The sequence below is a fragment of the Rattus norvegicus genome, chromosome 8 (genome assembly GCF_036323735.1).
Source record: "Rattus norvegicus strain BN/NHsdMcwi chromosome 8, GRCr8, whole genome shotgun sequence".
In the NCBI taxonomy this organism is placed as follows: Eukaryota; Metazoa; Chordata; class Mammalia; order Rodentia; family Muridae; genus Rattus; species Rattus norvegicus.
The window spans coordinates 44,767,881-44,792,975 of NC_086026.1; the positions used below are offsets into that span (position 1 = coordinate 44,767,881).

Here is a 25,095-nt window from a genome sequence, read left to right on the forward strand (position 1 = left end):
TATAGGTTCTTGATAGAATGAAGTCCATAGTATTATCTAATCGACTTTTTCAGTGCACCCTTGCCTAACTCTAGTACAGATCTATTGAATTAGGCCAGGGCCACATGCCTCTTGAAGAAAAGTTTTCCCGCACCAGACCACTTCTGGAACCTACACTTCCTGAAAACTTCATCATCTATTTTACTAAGATCTTTGCATCTTAGTTCCCCAGAATCGAGCTGTCCTGTCTAATTTTTCTCTTTGCAGGATACAGGATAAAATGAGGAAGTCTGGGGATGACAAAAGGGTCTTATAACCTTGAGGGACTTACCCAAATGAGTCTCTAAGACTGCTACCCATTCTTGCTTGAATTTTGGCTTCTCTGCGCATCTGCCAATTACCGAGGGCAGTGTGACAGCTGATGAGCATTTGAGCAAGGACACAGAAGTCCCTGGGGTGGTAACATTGGGGCAGGAAGTCTGTGCCCATCCTGAGTGTATTTCTTCCTTAGCGTTTCAGCATGGAGGGCATCTCCAACATCCTGCAGAGTGGCATCCGCCAGACCTTTGGCTCCTCAGGAGCTGACAGACAGGTATGTGCAGCCCGATAGCTCCTTTATTCCTCCAGACGGCTCATTTCCTCACCAGAGATGAGAGTCAACAGAGTTATCCCAAAATCTGGGCCAGCATGAGGTTCCCTAACATTTTCTTTTATTTGTCAGGAAGACATAGGTAAAGTCTTTCAAAGGTCATTTTGTTGTTGTTGTTATTTTGTTTTAGGTCTTTTATCCCGGGACAAGGATAAAACTTAAAACTCCACATCAAATGTAGACCTATGAATTAGTTTGCTTTAAGAATAAAGTGCACTGGGGGATCTGTTTCAGAACAGAACACATCTTAGAGACTACTCAACTCTGTCTTTTTGATGGCCAGCTGAGCCTGTGCCACCAATATTTGCCTGTTCAACCTCCAACTCTGTAAGTCTAAGTCACGCTGTGGCACTCTCTAGCCTTCATTTTGACAGTAACTTGCAGTCAGCTTTGAAGTACTATGATGAAATACCCAGAGCAATTAACTTTAGAAAGAACAAACTTGGGCTGGAGAGACGGTTTAGTGGTTAAGAGCACTGACTGCTCTTCCAGAGGTCCTGAGTTCAAATCCCAGCAACCACATGGTGGCTCATAACCACCTGCAATGAGATCTGATGCCCTCTTCTGGTGTGTCTGAAGATAGTTACAGTGTACTTACATATAAATAAATAAATCTTAAAAAAAAAAACAAAACAAAGTTTTACCAATTTATTTTTATTGGGTGTCCTTACCAGTTTGGCATTTGGTATGGTGACATCATGTGGATGTGTTTGTAGTCACAAGGAGTCCCATGTCAAACTTGACAGAAAAGAGAGAGACAGAATGGGGTGGGACACATAAGAAGTCAAGAAAGAATATTCAATATCCTTTAAGGGCCAGCATAAGGCCTCTTAAAGGACCATAGTGCATCCCAGGACCATGACCCTGGGGAACAAGGCTTTGCATACAAACCTTTCGAAGACACATTACATTCAAACTACAGCATCTGTGATGTGGCTTGCACTTTGGGTTGTTACGGCAGAGTTTGACAACTGCCTGTTATGTGCTGTGATCTGCTGCTAGGTCCTCCAGGTACAGAAGTGAGAGGTCCTGGGCCTCCCCTCATGGAGTACAAAATCTAGTAGACTTGGCAGTATGTGCACGGTGTGTACAGGCACAGTGTGTGCACTGCCAACTTTGAAAATGTGGAATAAACGATGGAGAAGTATATATGCTGTTTTAGTGATCAAGGCTGAATCCTAAGGGTTACAGCTGTATGACCATAGCCTAGGAAAACTAGGAACATCTAACCAGCCCTCACTGGTCCTGGGAGAACTGAGGCCCAGAATCATAGAGTAGCTGTCTGTATCTTCACCGTGGCTAACAGGGCCTGTTGACCTTGGGCCTGTTATCACCTAGGACTCCCTAGGAGCCTGACAAGATCTCTTGGCCTACTGGTCTTTGATGCCTACTGGCTGGGCACCTCGAGGTTTGCTTTGTTGTAAGAGGGAGCAAATTTTACAATCAAGATCTCAGGTAGATATGTCATTTTGACAAGAGAGAACTAATTTCTTCCCAAATTGCACTGTGAAGAATTCAACTGTACACACTGCCCCAGCTCTCACCCAGGAGGAGAAACACTCCTAGGATTCTGAGAACCAAAAGGACTTTAGCATATTAAGAATGCATCAGTTGGGGTAGTGGAAGTTTCCCCCACTGAATACAGGAAAGCCTACTTTAGAGATACACGTAAAGAGGTGGAAGAAGGTTCTAGAGTAACAGCGTTCTACGGATGGAGAGCATTGTCCAGAATATGATGGAAAGTTAGGTCCAGGTTCAGGTTGCCCACTGTGCCTCCACCCAAGAGGGACCATGACTCACAGTCTGCATGCCCTGTTTGTCTTGGCAGTACCTGAACACAGTCATCCCTTATGAGAAGAAATCTTCTCCTCCCTCTGTGGAAGACCTGCAGATGCTGACAAACAGTGAGTTCCTCCTCCTCAGCCTCAGGCCTAAGTTGCCGTCCCTCCTCGCCTGTGCGCCTCCTGTTCTCACTTCCCAGATTCAGTTTCTTTAGGATGGCTTTGCATAGGGCAAACATTTCTGCATATCGTATCCTCTTCAATGAGGCGCAATTAAAAATACTCTGCTGTGACACCCAGGTTGTTTTTTGTTTTTTTTTAAAGGGTAGGAAGGTACTAGAGGGATGGGGCAGAGTTTTCTGTTTTCCCTACAGCTCCCTGGTCTTTGCCTTCTCCACTTGGGCTGCCCATACCTAGGTCCCTTAGAGCAGAGAGCTGTTGGTGGGCCCTGCTGTCCGTCCTGCTGTCCTTTTAATGTGAAGCAAGGCTTTTTGGGTGGGGCCAGGCTGCTTGGAAAGAATGGAGTCTGGTTTTCTCTCCAGGAAGTGACTGCCTCTCCAGTTTAGCTGCTTTGATCCGTATTAATACACATTCTGAACTGCAGGGAGAAGAAGCAACATGTAATAAAATGCTTCTCGTAGGCAGAATCCATCTATCTATGAATGTATGAAATAGTGCAACGTTCAAAAGGCCAGCTTCAAGTAGCAGTGTCCTCTGGGCACTCTTGGGAGGAGGAAAATCTTAGACTAAGACTTGGTGACATGCTCAGTGGATCAGATAGAAATCCCATTTTCCAGGCAACTGGGCCTGCTGAATGACAGCTTACAAGGCTGCTCAGTACACTGTGGATGCCCTGGAGAGGATGGGCCAGTGCAGGGCTATTGGTCAGGTTAAAGGAAGGGGGCTTCTACTAATACTAGGAAGACAAATATCCCCTTACCGTACCCCATTCCCAAGTTAAGAGTGAAGAAATACTTCCTTTTCATCCATCTCGAGGACAAAAGCAGAGTTTGCAGCAAACAGGTCTTGCCAACATCCATACACACCATGTCCTTGAGAATCAGGAATTTTAACTTCAAGGTCCATCCATCTGGTCAGATTTCTATATTTGTATAAATATGCACTGAGGTTCAGTACTGTGGATTAAACCTAGAGACTGCTGTGTGCTACCCCGGAGCTGTGCCCTCTGCTTTTTAAGCTTTGAGACAGGTGCTCACTAAGCTGCCCAGGCATTATGAGACCCAGGCAGGCTTCAGATTAGCTATCCTCTTGCCTCAGCCTCCGGGATTACAGGTTTGTACTACCAGGCCCAGCTTTTTTTATTTTATCTTTTAATTTTATGTGTACAAACGTTTTAACCTGCCCATATGTATGTGCACTATGTGTGTGCCTGGTGTCCATGAAGGTCACAAGAAGGTATTAGATGCCTTTGAGTTGGCGCTGGGAACTGAGTCTGGGGTCCTCTGCAAGAGTTGCAAGTGCTCTTAACCACTGAGCCATCTTTCCAGCTGCCTCCTACCCACTGCCTTTCTGTTTGTTTTGCTGCAAAGGCTCTCTGCTGGCTGTCCTGGAACTTACACATATCTGCCTCCCTCTGCCTCCTTAGCTCTGAGATTAAAGGTGTGCACCTCCACACCTGGGCTGCCATTTTGTTTTTTTGAAATGTATTTCTCTTTTTCTTTTCCTCCCTCTCCCTCACCCTCTCCTTCTTTCTTTCCTTCCTTCCTTCCCCCTTCCTCTCCTCCTCCTCTTCCTACTCTTCTTCTGGTAGGTTCTCAATATACAGTCCAGGCTAGCTATGAGCTCTACTAACCTAACCAACCTGTTGGAATTATAGGTGCAAACTGATATGCCAAATCAGATTTTATTTTCTGATTAATTAATTAATTAAAATATATATTATTCTATGTGTATGAATGTTTTTGTTTGCATATGCTACATGTATACAATGCAGAGGTCAAAAGAGCAACCCACGGAATTTGAGTTAAGAGAAGCTATGTGAGTCACCATGTGGGTGCTGGGAGCCCAACCTGGGTCTTCTACAAGAGCAGCAAGTACTTTTTAAAAAAACATATTTTTATATATAATATATATAAATACACTGTAGCTGTCTTCAGACACACCAGAAGAGGGCATCAGATCTCGTTACAAATGGTTGTGAGCCACCATGTGGTTGCTGAGAATTGAACTCAGGACCTCTGGAAGAGAAGTCAGTGCTCTTAACCACTGAACCATCTCTTCAGTCCAAGTACTCTTAACCTCTTTTTGGCCTCCATGGTATAGCTCAGTGGTAGAGCACTTGCAGAGCACTCACAAGGCTCTGCATTCACTGTCCACTAACACCACACACACACATACACACGCGCACACACACACACACACACACACACACACACACACACACATACACACACACACCAAATCCCTGGTAAGTGAAGTTGTAGATGGTTATGAGCCTACATATGGGTGCTGGGAATTGAACTTGAGTCTTCTAGAAAAGCAGTTAGTGCTTGTAACTGCTGAACCATCTCTCCAGCTCAAAGCTATAAAAGTTTGTAATCTAGTTTTTGTTTTAATAATTTTTTAAGATTTATTTGTTTTATGCATGTGAGCACACTGTAGCTGTCCTCAGACACACCAGAAGAGGGCATCAGATCTCATTACAGATGGTTGTGAGCCACCATGTGGTTGCTGGGATTTCAACTCAGGACCTCTGGAAGAGCAGTCCATGCTCTTAACCACTGAGCCATCTCTCTAGCCCTGTAATCTAGTTTTAAAGATTTGTTTTTATGTATGTGTTTATGCCACATGTGTGCAGGTACCAGAAGAGCCCACCATACCCCTTGGAGCTGCAGTTACAGGTGGTGTGAGCTCCAAATGACTTTGTCAGAACATCGAGTGCTCTTACTCACCGAGCAATCCCCAGCCCTCCACCCAGGGCTTGATTTTACCAGTCAACATTTTGCTAACTCTGTCTCTTCTTACGAGTGGACATTTCATATTCCTTTTAGAGCCTACACTTTTATCTTTCTGAATACTGATCCTCCTATGTTATGTGAATACTAATTTTTTTCAAATTCTTGTGTGAGTTCATGAATAATGTCTGTTCTCTTTTCTTCTGCTCCTTGAACCAAGGACTCAGGCCAGAGTCTAGCTAATATGACTGGACCATCCATACAGATGCTTCAATTTAGAGATCAACTTAGATACATGTTGTCTAAGTAGAGTTACTGCATTTTTGACACAGTCTTCTTGGCATCGCATTTGGTCTGCCCAGTCTCAGTTGCAAAATAACCAACTAAGTGCACATAAATTTGCATCTAAAAATACCCTCACAGAGCCAGTGGGTAGAGGTGGCTTGCCCCCAAGCCAGAGGATCTGCGTTTCATATCTGAGAACAGATGGTAGAAGGAAAAAACTGACTTCCCTAGCAAGTTGTCCTCTGACTTCTACATGCACGTCTTGTTATACGCACCCACCACCACAATAAATGTAATTTAATTTTTTTTTTTAGATATAGCATCAAGCAAACAGAAGAAACCAGGATTCCCAGCATTTAATTCAGTTGAAATGACTATATATCCAAAGATATAAAGAAACCAAAAACCCTGGTAGACTCTAGGGTTTTTATGGTTTTCTTTTTTTCTGATAGACAATAGTGCTTTTCCCTTGGCCTTGGCTGGTGATTTATGTGATTTATGGCGATTCTAATGTGTTAAAATCATGTCAGGTTCTATTCTCACCTGGTCATAACTCTGCCCAAGTTTCACTACCCAGCTCAAAAACAGGACAACATGGCATTGGATTCTTGTCACAGCTGCCTCCTGACTCAGGGCCCGCTGACCTTCATCGTTCACCCTGCTTGTAAACATGAAATATGCACATTAAGAAGAAGCAGACAGTATAGAAACATGTCCCAGAAGAAACCTACTCTGTGAGCTCACACTCAGAACTGCCTCATGGTTTCACGCACTGTTCTAGATTGTTCTATGTTAGGATATATTTGTTATGAAGCCAATGCATGTTCTTCAGCCCTCTTCATTGATAAGTCTGTTTTAGACATGTTGCTCTCTCACTTTCATAAGGGGGTTTAAGACTACACTGACTAGGGCTGGAGAGATGGCTCAGCGGTTAAGAGCACCCGACTGCTCTTCCAGAGGTCATGAGTTCAATTCCCAGCAACCACATGGTGGCTCACAACCATCTGTAAGGAGATCCGATGCCCTCTTCTGGTGTATCTGAAGACAGCTACAGTGTACTTATATATATAATAAATAAAATAAAATCTTAAAAAAAAAAAAAAAGACTACACTGACTGGTACACTGTAGCCCATTTAAGGAAGACTGTTGGTGAAAGAGTGTGTGGTCGAATACCTTTGTTGATGTTAAAAATGAGGCTCAGATCCTTTCTTATGGAATTTTCCCCACAGTTGACTTCAGCAATGTGAGTTGTGACCATGAGAACATGTTATTTCATTAATGGAAAAGCATTCATTTGTTTGGGAATGGAACATAGGCCTTACGTTTGCTAGACCACTGTCTTATCATTGAGTTAGTCTCACCCTACAACATACAATTTTTTTTAATAAAAATAATCCTTAAAAGTCCATAGGAGAAAGCTTTGCCATTACCTTGGGTCTGAGGCTTCAGGGCCCTTGAACTGGCTCCAGGCAGTACTCTGTGAACAATACTCATTCACTTGGGACTTCATTTCCTCCCCACAGGAACAAAGGTTCATTAGATAAACTTCATTTGTGGCCGGTAAACTGGAAATGAGAATTATTGCAATAACATGTTTTATGTGAGTAGACCATCCTTAAAGACAGTTTTGTTTTTTGTTTTTTGGTTTTTTGTTTTTTTTTTTTTGGTTCTTTTTTTCGGAACTGGGGACTGAACCCAGGGCCTTGCGCTTCCTAGGCAAGCGCTCTACCACTGAGCTAAATCCCCAGCCCCTTAAAGACAGTTTTATAGCTGGTCGTGGTCAGTTTATTGCCCTTCATTCTAGCACTCCAGAGGCTAAGTCTGGTAGGTCTCTGAGTTTGAGGCCATCCTGGTCTACACGATGAGTTCCAGGCCAGCCAGGGCTATAAAGTAAGACCCTGTCTCAAAACAAAACAAAACAAAACAAAACAAAACAAAACAGCACAGTATTACTAGTGACTCAGCAATTAATATTAACATTTACATATCATTTTGGCAATCATTTATTTTTGTTAAAAATACATACTTGGTAGATGTATAGAAAGTGTAGATGAGCCAAGAGAGGAAAATTTAAAGAAGTCACTGGTGGGTTCACATTGCAGAGGCAACCCCGGGGCTCTCTAGGTGTATTCTTTCTCAACTTAAGATTCTGAATCTTGATAGAAGCTTGTAGAGTGATGTGTCTACTTCATACTCACTAGTGCCAGGTTCCCTCAAGTCATTTCTCTCTCGTGTAGGGTGCAAGTTGTCTAGCACTAGAATTAAGCTTCCTACCGTGATAGTATCTTGGCCCATATCTCCCATTCTCTCTCCTTCTCTAGTTCTCTTCGCCATGAAGGAGGATAACGAGAAGGTGCCTACTTTGCTAACGGACTACATTTTAAAAGGTGAGAGCAGCTACCCTCCTCCCAGAACTGAAGGGTCCTCTCCTCTGAGTTCCTGCCCAAGCTGTAGAGCTCGTGCTGAAACTCTCTTGGAGCACCCACACCAGGCCGACCAGGCAGCAGTCACACCTCATGGTTGTTGTGAGTGCTTTGAGGTACTAGGTGTCACTACCAGGCCTGAAGGGATTCTGTTACTTCAGGTTACCACTGTGAGTCCTCATGAGGGACAGGACACCAACAAAGGACTTACTGTGGAGAAATCTGGTGGCTCTTGCACCAGGTCCCATTTAGTAGGAAAAACAAAGCCTGAAAATAAGTTAATACTTGCAGTACTTGAGAGGAGAAGGACGCCATGATTAAGTTTGTCTCTTCATAACTTTTTATGAAAGAGAGTACTGCTGGAGACCCAGGGTTCATTCATGCCAGGCAAGCAGTCTTCCACTGAGCCACAGTTGTAGCTTCTTGAACATTTTACTGTGGAAGTCTTCAGTGCGGGCAACGGGAAGATCGTTCTTATCTTCCACATTCATTTTTTTTATGTACTATATTCCCTGCATGTTTGGTTACCTTGTGTGTGCCCAAAGAGGCCAGCAGAGGGTGTCAGGTCCCTTGGGACAGGAGTTGCAGATGTGGGTGCTGGGAATTGAACCCAGGTCTTCAGGAAGAGCAGCCAGTGCCTTTAACTCCTGAGCCATGTCTCCAGCCCTCTCCAGTCTTATAAAGTCTTAACCAGGAATATTGGTTTTTTTTTTTTTTTTTTGGTTCTTTTTTTCGGAGCTGGGGACCGAACCCAGGGCCTTGCGCTTCCTAGGTAAGCGCTCTACCACTGAGCTAAATCCCCAGCCCCAGGAATATTGTTTTGAAGCAGATTTCTGTTATAGTTTTCATCCACAAGTATTTCAGTGTGTATTTCTAAAACCTAAGAACTGGACACATAGCCACAATGGCATTGTCACAACTAAAGAGTTAGGGCTGAGGTGGTGCTCTGTTGTAGAGTGCTGTCCAGTATGAGGCCCTGGGGTCCATTTCCAGAACAACAAAGGGGGAAGAGGGAAGGCTACAACTACAAAATTAAGCATATTGAGTGGCCTTGGTGACCGAATCACAGTACAGCTCACCTTGGTTTTTCCCCATACGATGGTTTTGAGTTTATTTGTTTACATCAGGACCTGATAAAGCACCATACAATTTGATTATTTATCTCCTAAGTCAGTCAGTCAGTCTGTCTGTCTGTCTGTCTGTCACCCACTCCCACTCTCTATCCTTCCTCTCTCGACCTCTCCACTCCTCCTCCAGGATCTCATGCAGCCCAAGATGACCTCAAACTCTATGGACCTGACGGAGACCTTGTAATTCTGGTCTTCCTGCCTCCACCTTCCAAGTGCTGGGATCAGCACTATGTCCAGCCAAAAATGTATCTTAAAAACAACAACAGCAACAATAACTATAGCCTTCCCTTCCCCCTCCTTCCTTTCCTGAAATTCATTTGTTAAGTTGAGAGTATCTTTGTCCTAGTTTCTTCCTGATTTAGTCTATCCTTCTGTCTCCTTTATTTATTGTAACTAATGGAACAAGAGGCTTGATCAGATCCAAGCTCGGATCTTTTACCAAACACACATAATGGTTCATTGTAGACCCCTGTGAAGAATCCCACACTGTCTACTTGTATCTTCTTTTAGTCTGTTTCTGGCCATCGATGATGACACACTGTTTAGACCCAACGTCTTATGAATTCTTATTCCACATTCATACAAAACGTAGAAGAGTTGCAGGAGGTTTATGGAATCTGGTTATGAAACCCCAAACTGTACTTTTTCTATGAGGATCAGGGAGATGAATATTAAATTTCAACAGGAAGAATTTAGGTTAAAAATTAGGAAGAACTTGTGACTTGTAAAGACTTTGCAAGGATAGAAGTTTTTCAAAGAAGTTTGAAAGGGTGGGTTATGTGACATTGGTGACCCTCTGAAATGTCAGTGAATTTATAAAAGTAGTTAATATTTTCAGAGCATATTTTACAAGTCTCTCAGTAACCTATGAGTAGCTCAGGTATATCCTAGTGTGTGGATGAAGAACAAGCTTGGAAGGGGAAGGCATCTTCTTAAAGCCACAGAGCTAGGTCCATGGGCCCTGGAGACTCTGGTGCTTGATATTGAAATGGACACCTGTCATTCTCTTCTGTCCTCAAGGGACGACTCAGGGCTGCAGTCATTGCCTGGTCCTCTGGGTGGCTGTCTGCTCAGCATGACCCCCACATGATCTCTCTCCTCTTCTCTTTCAGTGCTCTGTCCAACCTAACCTCACCTTTGGAGCAGCCTCACTGCAGGAGGTCACTGAGCAAGAAAGTCATTCCATCACTGGGATTGCATGACACCACGTAACCTCCGGCGTGTATTTAAACGTGTATAGCTTAACCTGGATTAAACATGAGCAACCGCGCACGCGCGGGGTCCTTTGCTGTTGGCTTCTAGTGCTAGTAATCATTGGATGCATGATCGGGCGTAGGGCCAGTGACTCTGCTCCCTCTAACCTGTGTTGGGGAAGACAGGTGCCCTCACCACTCATTATGTAGTCTGGCTCCAGCCCTCAACCCAGCTTATACTCTTCAGACTAATTTTGAAATAAACCTTCATTTAATTAATATCCTTCATGCCTTTTGGAGAGTGGTGTCCGATGGCTCTGTGTTCCAAACCCTCTAGGGAAACCATTTCTGACTGTCCTCAGATGCTGGTCTGTGGTCATGGCACTGATGCTTTGTGGTGGGCACTGGGGTGGGGGGTGTCATGTGATGTAGTGAGGTTGTCTATTCTACAAAGGGAGGCTATCTGTGGTCTCCTAAGTTTCCACTGCTTGGAAATGTGTGTTAGAAACTAGCTACTCTGAGGCTAGGAAGAGATAGACAATACTAGGGATGGACCAGTAAGCTGCAGTGTCTCCTATTGGGGTGTCAGGTCGGATTTCGGGGGCCTTGGAGCTCAGGGCTAGAGGGAAGTAGTTTTGCTGACCTCAACTACGTGAGAGACTACATCTCTTTCCTGCACTGAGATTTATCACCGCTCCCTGTCTGCCCTCAATGACCTGTGGGAACAAGCATTGTAACATTGCTCCTCCTTCCTGCAGCCCTGAGGACCAGCAGCACTAAGTCCTCCGTGTAGTCTCTGGCTTTGATAGTAGGCATCTGTCAGCCTCTATAGCCAGCAGGCGAATGCTGCCCTTGTATCATGGATGCTGACCCTGCCCAAGCATACCCTGAATCCCATGGCCTTTCATCTCCTAGCTTGAAATGACACTATCCCTGCAGTTCTCAGGCAACTGGCTTTCAAAAAAATATATATATATATTTATATATATTATATATTTATATTATTTATTTTTATATATTTATATATATTTATATAGATTCATACCTTCTGGGTTTTTCAGGGGAGAGAACCTAGAAGCCCAGATGTTCAGTAACTTGCCTGAGGCTACTTAGGACATACATAGCAGAGGTGGGCTGACACGTAGGTCTCACCCCAGTAGATGTTCAATGATGCTTTGGGGGCAGAACAACAGTGACAGTGAAGACAGACAGGGCGGGTCTCATCAGTCCTAAGGCTACAGATGCCAAAGATAGCTGGTGGCACGAGATCCTTGGGAAGTTTAACATTTTGCCCGTTATCAGGTTTTTCATCGGTTTCAGCAAAAGGAAAACTAGTGGACCCCCCTCCCCACCCCACCCTCCGCTTTTCTTCCTGCCTTGGGTTTATCAGATCTAGGTCAGCCACTTCTTTTTCCCCAATTTATCCTGCCAGCAGGTGTCTGAAGCAATCAAAGCCAGTGGTGGTTAAAAATAAACCTCAAGTGTCTGGGACCCTCTTATAGCAGGAGGAGGTTATCAGGGAAAGGGGGAGAAGGCTGCCTGGGTTTTCTTCACCTTTTCTGAGAGGGAATGTGAAAGCCATCCATCAAGATTTTGTACTACCTGCCCTTCCTTCCCTCTGTCCCCATGAGTCAAGGTTGGGTGTTCAGCTGTACTGACCACATCTAGAAGAGAGACAAAATCCCCAGCCCTCCCCATAGCTGGTGTTCGCATCAAGTATGGGGAAAACTTTGCTTTAATTCTTCAAGGTGCCTAGAGCTCTGAATGGAGCCTGAACCCAAGGAAGGCTCAAACAGTGTTAACAGGTGAAACCAATGCTCTTCTTGGGCTTCTCCTCCGTTCAACGTTCTAGAGCACCATAACAAAGTGGGCTGGAGGGGAAGCCCGAATGGTGAGCTGCATTTCAGGGCCCATCAAACTTCGTCACAAAGCCCACACCAAGTTCAGGTTTTCAACAGTCAATCAGCAGTAGAAAGTCCCACCTATGAGGACCTGTCCTAGGTAGGTTAGTGGTCAGGCTGTGGGAAGGTTCCTGAATTCAAGTGAGTTTCTATTAAAAGACTTTTCTAAATCTAGTCTGATCGTGTCCCAGGAAGAAAAGTCATTATGGTGCTGGAGGCCAGCCTTTAATTATGTGGAGTGGAAGTGCATGATGGGGGTGGGGTGGGATGGGCATTTCTCCAACCTTCTCTATCTGTTTTAGGATGGGAGACAGTCACGGCAAGTGTTTTGTTGGTCTTAAGTTTCATGGGACGAATTGGAATTTTCCGTGAAATTACAGGAGTTTTACTCTCACACTACAACATCTGAAGTAGAACCATGTTCAGTCAGTGGTCATAGAGTGCTGTAGACTGTCAATGAGTAGGCATGGTCCTCTACTGTAAGGTTTGTGTATGTTTAGCATCAAACCAGGGGCTTTCTAAGAAAGGCATGCTCTTCCAACCGATCTATACCCTTAGCACAGCAGTTGCCTTAAGATGCATTATAACTTACAGCTTCAAGTACTTGACTGAAACCGTCTTGGCGGCGCTGTTGAACACCAATCCTATCCTTGGCTCTCCTGCCATAGCCTGATCACATAGAACATTATAGGATCTATGTAGAGGTTGAAAGCTGGGGCATGGTTTTTCCTGTTCAGAAAGCAAGAAATAGGGAGAGGAGCCTCATTTCCCGGAAGCCAGGAGAGGTGACTCTCATCCTTGAGACAGCCTCCAAGATTAGCATTCATGAGAGGGGAGTAATTATATGCTACTTTTAGAGAAGAGACACTCCCATTCTTGATGGCGCCTGATTATGTATTTCTTTGTGAGGCTTAGAGAATCATCATCCTTTGGATTTCAGTCTGAGCTTGGGGTCTGCTCTCTTCTATCCCTTGGGAGGGGGAAGCACAGGCCATTCTGCTGACCAGGGAGGTGCTTGGCTTTTTAAAGCCTTGCTTCTAAAGAACAGAACAATGAGCCACCTTAGCCCACAGCCTAGCAGCCTCACTTTCTACCCAAGCCCTCATGCATATTCATCCTGCTTCCAAGAGCTCAGCGTGGAATATGCAAATTGGCCAGGCAGGAGCAGGTTGGCATTCCGATAATAGCTTTGTCTGAAAAAACCCCAGGGACATGAGCGAGCACTTCTCTTCTCTTCTCCTCTCTCTCTCTCTCTCTCTCTCTCTCTCTCTCTCTCTCTCCATCCTCTCTCCTCTCTGTCCTCCCCTTCTCCTCCCCCACTGTCCCTGCCCCAACATGTCCCAGAACAGGAAATCGAATCATATGTTGCAAGAAGTGAGGAGCCAGGTGTTTGCATTCCAGTCCAGCACATATTTCCACTTCATCCTTTGTCCCCTCTTTCCCTTGAACATAATCATTTTATTATCCTCCACCACCAGTGTTGCTGGGTCTGACAGTGCCCTGGGATACTGGGCCAGTCTCGGCTGTCAGTTGACTCCCCTTTCTGTGTGAGCACCTGTCCTATGCCAGCTTGTCCAAAAGCTCCCAGAGGTTTGCTCTCTCCCCATCTTCCAGTCTGATTGTGTCCTTGTGCCCAGGGACAGTGCAAAAAAAGCCTAAGTATCGGACCTTGATCTCCAAGCGAGGGGAAGAGCAGTTAGCTTTCTACATAGGTCAGGGGAGAAGTCTTGTCTGTCCCTGCACATCACTTCAACTCAACACACACAGGTCTTAAACTTCATCAGTGCTACCATCAGCAAAGGGCTCTAGCCTACTCCTCCATTCCAGGCAGCTTGTCCTTCCACGATCAGCTTCCTGAATCCCACTCCCAACTACCCCTAGCACTCAGCAGAGATCTGTGGAAAGCAGTTTCCTATGTTCAGTGAACATGAGTTCTGTCTTGCTGCCTCCCAGAGGGAGAATGCTGTAGGAAGGCAGACAGAGGCTGCAACTAACATCTCTGAGCGCTGTCTCATCCAAGGGCCACTGTGGGGAACAGGTGAGGGCATGTTCAGGGAGGCAAACGCCTCCTAGGTCTTCAGAGATGAAAGGCTTCAACCCTGAAGGCTGGCTCTGGCCAAGTCAAGGTTTAGGGAGGTAGACTATCTCATAAAGGGAGTGTGGGTTTGACCTTGGACTCAAATATTCTCTGTACTACATGCTGAGTTAAATAATTTTCACTTTTAGTGCTGGGATTGAGCCCAGCGTCTCACTCATGCTAAACATTCGCTCCTCCACTGGGTCACACTTCTAACCTAAAAACTAATTTCTATGTAGCTCTGGCTGACCTGGAACATGTTATGTAGAGGAGACTGGTCTTGAATTCTCAGAATCTCGTTGCCTATGTGGTTTTTGGTTTGTTTGTTTGTTGAGATATGGTCTCGTGTAGTCCAGTCTAACCTTAATGTAGTCCAGGCTAACCTTAAGCTTTCTATGTAACAAAGGCTGGCATTGAATTACTGATCCTCCTGCCTCAGTCTCCTAAGTGCTGGGATTACAGGTTTGAGCAACTATCTATCCATAATAAATCCTGCTTGGTGAGAGGCCAGGGAGGTCTGAGGCTGATTGTAGAACTCCAGGACCCCCAGGCTTGGAGAAGAGGAGGTGAAACAGCAGTCAGGAGGAGGGTATATTCTGATTCCTTAGCAGGTTCACCCCAAGAAGTGGTAGAAAAGGAAAGGTGTCAAGTCAGTGAGTTATTTTGAGCTTAGAGACTACGTTCTATTTTCACTGGCAAAGAGACAGGTGGAGTGACAGAGAAGGAAACAGGCAAAGCTGCCCAGAGTCACTCAAAGCTGCTGCCTGGGTTAGGATTCAGTGTCAGCATTGGGTGGAGCAGCTGGAACCTGGGGATGAATTCAAGACAACCAGAAGCAGCACAGACTTCCTGCAGGGGAGCACTTCCTGTAGTAGGTGAGCCCCAGAGTTGGGCAACATTTCTGTACCTGCACACTTAACCGCTCCTGCCTCAGCTCTGTCTGGGATGGAGACTGGAGGAATATGTAATCTCTGTGTAGTGATTTGGCAATCTTGGCCCCAGAAGGCAGTGGACAGTGAGTGGGTGGAGAGACCATTCTTAGTGTGCAAACCTGAGACTCCTATGTGCCATGGGTGAGTGGGTGCACTGGTTCGCATGTCTCTGTCTGGGAGTTTTGTTCACTCTGACTCTTGCTGAGTTGCAAATACAAGCTTGGTAGGACAACGCTGAGAGCATCCAACATTTTCTGCACCAAGTGACTGCAGATTCTTTTGTGAATCAAGTTAAGAAGTTGAGACTTTCAGAGGTGCTGTTCAAAATGTACCTACTGGTTCAGACTCTAAAACTCCTGCTGGGCAATTCTAAGGTGCATTCCAGCTGAGAAGCTCCAGGAGAGGGTTGGGAGAGAGGTATCAAAAACTACTCGGCATGGGGAGAGCCAGCAAAGGTATTTCACCTCCTCCCAAAAGGTGTGGCTACACACTCTTCAGTCTAAAGGATGCTCAGTGTTAGAGCACTTCTTAGAGATCAGAGCCCAGGTTCCATTCCCAGTAATTGGATGGAGGACAGATGGATGGGTGGATGGATGGATGGAGGATGGATAGATGGAGGATGGATAGATGGAGGATGGATAGATGAAGCAGAAGTATGTAGTCCTCTAGATGTTGGGAACTGAGTTTTAATACTTATCTAATTCCTCAGGTGGCATGAGTCTCTGTGCTGCTTCTTCAGGAGGAGAAGAGAACTGTTGAGCCATCATCTACAGTGCTGCAACCAAAGGGGACATATATACACTTTCTACCTCCTCAATGTGCAAACAAGGGCAGTTGTTTTGGGGTTTGTTTTTTTATTTTTTTTTTGGTTGTTGTTGTTTTTTGTTTAAAGATTTATTCATTTTATGTATATAAATACACGGTAGTTGTCTTCAGACACACCAGAAGAGGGCATCAGACTACATTACAGATGGTTATGAACCACCATGTGGTTGCTGGGATTTGAACTCAGGACCTTTGGAAGAGCAGTCAGTGCTCTTAACCACTGAGCCATCTCTCCAACCAGGTGGTTGGGTTGTTTGTTTGTTTGTTTGTTTGTTTGTTTTCTTCCATCCAAAAGAACCTTTATTCTTTGTGTAGCCTCATGGTTTCCTGCCAACTGCCTTTGGAGCAGGTAGTTTCTGGGCTGGAACCTTCTGACCCTTCTAATCTTTAACAGGAGCCTTCTGGCCTGCAACCTCCTTGCCTGGTCTTGTCACCTTCTTGGCTGTGACCTTAGTTTTCGCAGCTGCTGCTGCTGCTGCAATGGCAGCTTTAGCAACAGCTGCTTTTTTGGGAGAAGCTTTCAGGGTAGCAGCTTTTTGAAGTTTCTTTACTTCAGTCTTGATTATTCTGTTCCTCATTTCCTTCATGACTTTGAACCTATCAAGATCTGTCATCTTGGCTTTCCTTTCTCTGGCATGAATTTTCTTGGCCCATCTTGTGGCTGCCCATTTTGCATTGATAACTGCCTTCTCCCAAGCCTTTAGTCCATACTTCTGGCGGGCACTGTGTGGGAATTGGAGGATGAAGTCAGTGAGCTGCAGGCATTTGAAAGGTATGGTCTCCTCACCCGAGTGCAGGGTCCATCCACTAAAGCCCAGTTCTGATCAATAACATCTACAACTGCGACCAGCTTTCCAGCATAGGGCCCAAAGAAGGTAAGCCACCCGGCCAACCTCCATGAAACGCCTGAATACCATGTTGGCGGCACTCAGCGAGAAGGGAGAGGGCCCCAGGCAGTTGGTTCTGATGGTACCTCTACAATAAGGGAAATTGTTGGCAGAGCCCTGACTAAACCCAGAGAAGTCAGTCTGTCGGTGCCAGCATATAAGGCCCCCAAGATGGTGTATCTGGCCTTCAAGAAGTTTGATAGAATAAACATTTTACAGTGCAACTATGCAAACCATCCAGAAATGCTCATGAATAAACAGGTGAAGAAGAGGTACATACACAGGCTGGAGAGATGGCTCAGCCGTTAAGAGCACTGAATGCTCTTCTAGAGGTCATGAGTTCAATTCCCAGCAACCACATGGTGGCTCACAACCATCTGTAATGGGATCTGGTGCCCCCTTCTGGTATGTCCGAGGAGAGCAACACTGTGCTCACATAAAGAAAACAACCTGGGGGAGGGGGGTGGGTGGAGGCGGGACAAAGAAGTGGTACATACACACCTGAAGTGTCTTCTGAATAAATAACACACAAAAAAATATCAGAAAATGAAAAGGTATAATGAGATTCATACAACTGAAGGGAATTGTCTTAAATGGCTGATTGTAATGAGATGTACATAAATTGTAAGGCTTGTAATGAAACAAAAAAAAATCATATTCCTGTCTGGTAATGCTGGGTGTAATGTCTACACCTGAAATAAGTCATCTCGGTATGCTGTGTAATGAGATGCACATAATTTTAAAGAGTTTAATGAGATGAAAATAAATCACGCACTTGTCTTAAGATGAAAGATGTACGAAGATGCACACACCTGAAGGGCATTGTCCTAAATGGGTTCAGTTTAATGAGATGCATTTAATTTGCAAAGGGGCCTAAATGAGATCGGCCCAGAGAGAGGCTGAGAAATGTAAAAGTAGAAGGCACACTTGAAGGCGGTGTAATAAAACTTGCCTTGTTTGCGGGCTAGAAATAAGATGCCAAGCAGCACACGGCACGATACAAGCAGCACTGTCTACTGGCCTTGGTACTTAACCCCTGACCACGGATGTCCTGCAAAGCAGAATTTTCCTTTGACCCCAGGGGGATGCCGTACATGGTGGGCACCTATGAAAGCTTAATGAATGGATACTTGGCTTTGAGGTTGGAGTCTAAATGGAAAGAAGGAAGTTATGCAGGAAGGAACTGGAAAGAGCAGCTGGACTCCTCCCCTCCTTCCCCTTCCCCTTTCTCCCCTTCCTTTACCCTCCTCAGGTGGGGGTCTCTTTATGTAGCCCAAACTGGGGTCCAACGCTTCCATCCTTCTGCCCCTATCATCTCCTAGGTCCCTGGATTACAGGTGTGTGCACGTGCCCAGCTCTGGTCTGTTTTGGTTTTTTAAGTATTTTATTTATCTGTGTCAGAGTCACATATGCCATAGCATGTGTGTGAAGGTCAAAGGCCAACTTGAAGGTCTCAGTTCTCACTTCTCACCATGTGAGCCCCAGGAACTGAACTCAGATGGTCAGGCTTAGCGGTAAGTTCCTTTACCCGCTGAGTCAGCCCAAGGGCCCCTGAAGTCTATTTTCTATGAGCAACGTTCTTGAGGAAACACTGGCCATGGGAGTTCTTGTTCTCCCAAAGTTCATGATTACTCATGAAGGCCAGAGTGGCAGATGGGACCCAGGAGTGAAGGTGTGCAGGTGTGATGTATGTATAAGGTACAAGAAAAGGGCCACCTGCATTTCCGCTGATATATTTTGTTTCCAAGGCAGAGTCCTGTTGGACCATCTTGCTTTCTAGTTTTTGATTGGGAAATGAGTTTAAAGGAACACTTCCTTTCTTATAAAATATCTGTTTAGCTTTGCACAGTGGTGCGGCCCCTGAAATCCCTCACCAGAGCCTAAGATAGGAGGATGAAGAATTAAAGGTGAGTTTAGGGCTAGCCTGGAATACATAACTGGTGCCAATCCAGCCTGTGCTGTATAGCAAGAAATACGCCCCCCCCCCCAATAAAATGAAACAAACTTATTGGGATAGCCCTGTGATTCCAGCTCCTTGGAATGATGAGGCAAGGGGATCACAAAGCCAAGGCATATCTGTGCTGGAGAACAAATTCAGAGCCAGCCTGGGAACCTTAGTGAGACCGAGAAAGACAAAACTGAAACATAGACACACAGGAAAAAAAATGGGATATAGCTCTCTCTCTCTCTCTCTCTCTCTCTCTCTCTCTCTCTCTCTCACACACACACACACACACACACACACACACACACACACAGAGAGAGAGAGAGAGAGAGAGAGAGAGAGAGAGAGAGAGAGAGAGAGAGAAGTGGGAGATTGCTTAGTGATAGGACATTTGCCTAGCATTTTAAGCCCCTAGGTTCAAGCCCCCATACCACCAAACCAAACCAAACCAAACCAAACCACTCAAAACACACTAACCCAACTAAACATCATAGAGAAAAGAGAAAATGCATAACAGCCAACTACGAAAGGACGGTTTCAGCATAATCACAGCTCACTGAGCCTCAGAGGTGGGCTACCTACATAACTTTGCGACTGAACCTCAGGGCGGCAGTTATTCAGGTGCCCCAATCATAGTCACGCAGGAATGTAGGTCCCAAATTGCCTGACTTTTAGGAGCAACCAGGAATCTGATCTGTTTAGATGTTCAGTCTTCCGTCTTACGTTTGTGCAAAAATCTCAAAAGCAACTGATTGGAGCAAACAACACTTGACCTGAGCAGCTCTTGTTGGCAATTCTGAGTGATAAAGTTAGAGACCAATGTCCCAGAATGACCAGATTGTGCTCTAAGCCAGTCTTAGAATGCAAGCTCCCTGGAAGGGCTTCATTGCCCATGGTTGAATTAATTCCTGGTGTGTGGAGCAGAGTCCAGGGCAGAGAGGGGGTTTGACAGGTGTGTACTGGAACAACAGAGAGCTCATTAGGATCAAGATTGAGCAGGTTGCAGCCTGCCAGTCATTGCCTATGTAAATCAGTAGAGGGGCTTCTGGGTCAAGGATGTTTAAGTCTTCAGCAGGATTTACAAGCCTGAAAGGGCCTTCCTGATGGGCTGGGAGTCAAGGGCAGAGCTAGACTGAACAGTTTCTTGGACTCTAATGTCAGAGTTTAGTTTTGACCCAAGGAAATTCACCCTACCCCACCTCAGTGTCCCCTTTCTGTCATTACCACAGGGAATGGCTCTTTGGTTTGGGTAGCTTCTGGATTATCCAGACAAATCACTTGCTGCCTCCTGAGAACACAGCCACCCAAACCACAAACCCCCTTTTAGTTGGCAGCATGGTTGAAACGGTGGCAACCCCGGGTGGAAAACCTTTCGGGAGGAGAACCATGTTAGTCTAATTCCTTTGGGCCATATTTCCTGTGTGTTCTGCAGAATCCGTAGCAAATGAATAAAAGGAGCAACTAAATAGTTAAACAGGTTCTTTCCTGCAGGACTTTCCCCAGCCTTGACTATACTGATATGCATCGCACACAATGTATGGTTTATTTAGCTAAGAATGTTGGGCTAAATTGGTTGATATTTCAGCTAACAGTATCCAGGTTAGTTTGGTCATGGAATTTTTCTTGGCTTATACATACATAATTTTCTTATTTTATTTGTATGTGTGAATGTCCACATGCATGTTACGTATACAATGTGCTTGCCTGGTACCTACAGAGGCCAGAGAAATGTATTCTGACTGGAGTTAGTGCTGAAAACTGAACTTGGGTCTTCCCTGGGAGGGCAGCAAATACTCTAACTGCTGGCCATTTATCTTCAGTCCTTTTGAACGTGTGTGTGTGTGTGTGTGTGTGTGTGTGTGTGTGTGTGTGTGTGCGAAACCTCTGTCTGAAATGATAATGAAGTCTGCCCGAATCCTCTCTGTTTACGTGTTTTATTTTTTGAAACAGGTCTCACATATTCCAGGCTATGTCTAACTGGTGATACGACCAGGATGGCCTTTAACTTCTGATCCCCCTGCCTGCATCTTCAGAGGGTTAGGACAGCGTATGTAGTCTACAATGCTCAGCTTCTTCATATTCCCAATTTTGGGAGGTGAGGTTGTAATGGGCTTGTGGTTATCTTGTGAATCTTTGACCTTTCTGACCCCTTCAGCATCGTTGGCCTGACTCTGTGGGGTGTGGAGATGACCTCTGAGATTCTGGGACAGACCCTGCCCTGGACATAGTATCAGGGCTAAAGCTGCAGCCCAGACTATGCCTCTTTTCAGGTTTCAGCATTTACCACCAGTGGGAGAAAGGACGGTAGGCATATGAGAGAGAAGTGCAGGCCCTGTCAGCATCAGCTTGGATGAGAGGAGGACTGAGGAAGTGAGCTCTCACCTGCAGTGCAGAGAGCTGTCAGGAGAGGGCAGTACAGAGCTTTCTCTGTCCTCGCTATGCTCTTAGACACACAAAAGGCAGATGCATCAAAGTGGACCATCCTTCCCTCTAGACAGGCTAACAAAAGTCACTCCAAAAGCCCTCTACTTTGTCCCTTTCTGAGGGTGGTCATTTCAGTGGGGCGGATACTGGGCCTCCAGTTTCTGTCTGACCCAGGGTCCCACTGAAGTCATAAGGGACTTCTAAGGCAGTCACAAGAAGAGAGATGTGCACCAGTATTTCGGTAGGTGACAAGGTTTACTGGAAATCCGCGGCCACATTCAGTACTGGTTTGGTGGATACATCAGAAGGAGGTTGCATAACATGGGGCAGGTGAAAGGGGCTGGGAGGGAGATGAAGGCATGTGTATCCATGTGCACGTATGCACACACGTCCGTGCTGAGTAGGGAGCTTGTCACGGTGCTGAGTGGAAGGGTTTATGTGTGGATGTATGCATTTTAACAAGAAAAATGAACCAGAAGAGGAAATGTGTTATCCCACTGCAGGTTGCAAAAGTCTCACGCCAAAAAGCCTGCCTTTCCTCTAGGTATGGCATCAAAGGGGAGTAAAAAAATGATTGGATCACCCAGATTATAAATAAGGTTATTTGTTTCTCAAAAATCCCTAGTAAAACATTAAATATCAGCTCTTTTGGGGGAGAAATACATTCATTTCCGGGAGACCTCAGAAAAGTGACTATCCTTTTGCTCCACCCAACCAGGTAGAGGAGGAGAAGGCTCAGAAGGTCCCAAGGGTCCCCTCTGGTTGAGCCAGATAGCCGTTCACATCCCAGCACTGAAGGAGATGGCCAATGCACATTTACAAATGAAACTGCACATCCGTCACATTAAACCCAATGGAAAACACACGTGTGGTCAGTCCTGTCTTTCACAGCCATAGGGTGGGAGGGGACAGGAGCAGCAGATGCCAATCCTGGATCCTCCATGCTGGGCTTGGAGGGTGTGTATGAGGGCAGATGGTAGGAAGCTTCCTCCCAGGCTGCCCCAGTTCCTCCAGCGCCAAGCACAATGGCGTGTACAGATTAGCTGTGCGCTATATCCTCTGCCATGTTGGGTACCGAAGGGAAGAGCAGTAGCACCTTCTTCAGACCCTGGCTTCCCATTGGGATAATGCTTTCCACTGTTTCTTCTGCCTTCTCTGGAGAATAGAATGAAGGAGGCGGCCAGAAGCTGGTAGTGCCAGCTTGGGAGCAGAGGGTTGCACGGAGACCTGCGGAGTGAAAAGAATCCCTGGCCCCACCTCTCTCAAGGCTTATGGAGGAGGCTGGGTTTCTGAAGAACTCCACTGAGGGTAGGAGCATCTCATAAGATATCATGTCCTACTGTTACAGGAGCTGTGATGTGATCACTTAGGGACTGCTGCGATCCCCAGAGTCATCTTAATATGGCTCCCGATCCAGGTTCTGCCGCCTGCTTGGTCCTAGAGCTGACCCAGATGGAGAGTTGCTTTTAACCTCTTCAGGGTGGACCCACCGACAATATATTTCCGAGAGAGAGGAAGAAGGAGTCTCTTTGGTTTCCTTCCCCCTCTCCTTAGTCCATGGCCACTGTGCTAAGAGACAGGGCCCCGGCAGGGCAAGTTGGAGCCCTGTGCCATCCATGTCTCACTCTGATAGGCAGTGTGTGGTGTTGTCTCAGGCCCTCCTACTCCTCTGGCCACTGGTTATGCATTTAGGCTCCCTCCTGTCCATGAGTGTCTTTCAAGGGAGCTCAGATTCTCCTGGGGGAAAATGTTAGACCCCTTCTCTCTCATCCTTCCCTCCCAAGTCTGCCCCTTAGCAAAGGTCCACTCTGCAAATAGCGCCTGTCCACCTCACAGGGCAGGGCTTGTAAACAACTCAAGTCCTTTTCCGTGTGGAGCCACGGGTGTCATCTGTCCTCCGGTTTGTGGTGAGTCCAGATCTCAAGCTGTCTTTCTTCACAGGCTGTTTGACTGGCCCCCGGCAATGGAGTGCACTGCAGTCTGAGGGTCTGGGACTAGGTTTTCACTGAAGCTTGGTGGTTGGAAAGGAACAGGGTGTCTCTGCATTTCTTCAAGCTATGATTCCGGGGAAGCTAGGGCCCAACTTTCTTAATGCTGCCTGCCCATATTCCCTTCCCCCCACCCTGAACCCTCCTGATGACACTCCTTTCCTGCCCGGTGACCAATGCCATCTGGGCTGCCTGACTACTCCAGGGAGTCACTGTGTTCCAAGCCCAGGTCGCTGACATTTGTTGTCTGTAGCTCATCAGCCTCCTCCTCCTCCAGCTCCTCCTCCTCCTCTTCCTCCTCCTCCATATCATCTTCATCCTCTTCTTCTGTCCCATCCAAGGAGTCATCATGGGCAGCCATCATTGCCTGCTGCATGGCCATGGTGGCATTGTCTGAGGACAGGGACTGCAGGTTGTCCAAGTTGATGGAACCTGCATGGGAGAGGACAAAGGTTAGGACGAGGCAAGGGCTGGTGCTTGGGCCCAGCCACCTTAGTGATGGACAGGGTGGATGGGCTGGCTCGGGCGATGGTGGGCCCCTCGTTAGTAAGAGCACCAGACCCTGAGTGAGACAATTCACTGGCACGAAGCTTTCCATCTCTCCATTGTTTAACCTCTTCTGCACCATCTCAGGCAGCAACACTCCAGGTTACTACACACCCAGGAATCTCTATAGAAGTATAGGAAGCATTTTTTTTTTAAGATTTATTTTATTTATATGAGTACACTGTAGCTGTCTTCAGACACACCAGAAGAGGGCGTCAGATCCCATTACAGATGGTTGTGAGCTACCATGTGGTTGCTGGGAATTGAACTGAGGACCTCTGGAAGAGCAGTTAGTGCTCTTAACCACTGAGCCATCTCTCCAGCTCCAGGAAGCACTTTTTAAATCAATCAATCAATCAATCAGCTAATTAATTAATCAACTAAAATTTACAACTACTCTGTAAAGCAGGAGCCCTGAACCGAATTCTGATGAGGAGGAAACTGAGCCTTAATTTCATCTTCATCCTCTGCTAAGTCATGGGTTCCAGACCCTGTGTTAGCCTTGCTCGCCCTGGGATCTTCTGCAAACTTGTCCAGCACCACCTCAACGTCCTACTCTACCTCAACAGACGGCGACATGTCACAGAGAAACCTGTGTACAGCCATACGCAGGCAGATATGTGTGCACACGGGTGTCTCCACCCTCGTGCCCACACTGTGGTCTTCATGTGCCAACCTCAGAAATGTCTCACTGATTAAATTATTCATCGTTTACCAGGAAACCAGCACTTTGAAGAGCATATATGGAGGGTGTGATGGGGAATCTGGAAGAACAAAGCTTCTCTTGGCCTCTGTTCACAAGCCAGCTGCCTGCCTCGGTATTTATAGATGGCCTTGCCCTTGAAGAGCTGAGTAGATACTGACTGTACTGGGAGATGTGGGAACACGAGGAGCAGGGAGAAAGGGGCTCTTCTGAGCAGCCGCTGACTCCAAGGAGCACCCTCTCCCATCCCTTTGTGAGCTTGCTTTAAGTTTACATGATCGCTGAATGCTGTGACTCATACCTGCAAACCTCGCACTAGGAGAGCAGAGGCATGAGGGTCAGAACACGAGAATAGCCTCGGCTATACAGTACGTCTGAGGCCAGACTACGTGAGATCCTGTCTCAAACAAAACAAAACACAGGCAGTAGCAATAACAAAAACAAACCAAAGATGTGCACCGAACATCCCTTCTTGGTAAGCTTTATAAAAAACAAACTGGGAAGAGCACTG

General features: G+C 46.0%; 2 protein-coding genes and 1 pseudogene across 28 annotated transcripts in view; 1 reads left to right on the top strand and 2 right to left on the bottom strand.

Annotated features, from left to right (window-relative positions):
* Nucleotides 1-10,639, top strand: part of Fez1 (fasciculation and elongation protein zeta 1) — a 45,232-nt gene extending 34,593 nt beyond the window's left edge. For 3 of the 5 annotated variants that reach the window (XM_063266208.1, XM_063266210.1, XM_063266209.1), the window contains 2 exons: nt 491-571; nt 2,457-2,704. In XM_063266208.1, coding sequence (XP_063122278.1) covers nt 491-571; nt 2,457-2,624 — 249 coding nt within the window. In that variant the 3' untranslated portion in view covers nt 2,625-2,704. Of the gene's footprint in view, nt 1-490; nt 572-2,456; nt 2,705-7,931; nt 7,998-10,275 lie in introns of those variants that run through there. The other 2 variants (XM_039082202.2, NM_031066.1) reach the window with 2 other exon arrangements.
* Nucleotides 10,640-15,936: 5,297 nt separating this feature from the next.
* Nucleotides 15,937-21,444, bottom strand: LOC108351674 (60S ribosomal protein L14 pseudogene; annotated as a pseudogene).
* A 139-nt stretch (nt 21,445-21,583) lies between these two features.
* Pknox2 (PBX/knotted 1 homeobox 2) overlaps nt 21,584-25,095 on the bottom strand; it is a 262,470-nt gene continuing 258,958 nt past the window's right edge. For 21 of the 23 annotated variants that reach the window (XM_039082146.2, XM_039082131.2, XM_039082142.2 and 18 more), the window contains one exon: nt 21,584-23,767. In XM_039082146.2, the coding sequence (XP_038938074.1) occupies nt 23,532-23,767 (236 nt within the window). In that variant the 3' untranslated portion in view covers nt 21,584-23,531. The remainder of the gene's footprint in view (nt 23,768-25,095) is intronic. The other 2 variants (NM_001271278.1, NM_001271279.1) reach the window with 1 other exon arrangement.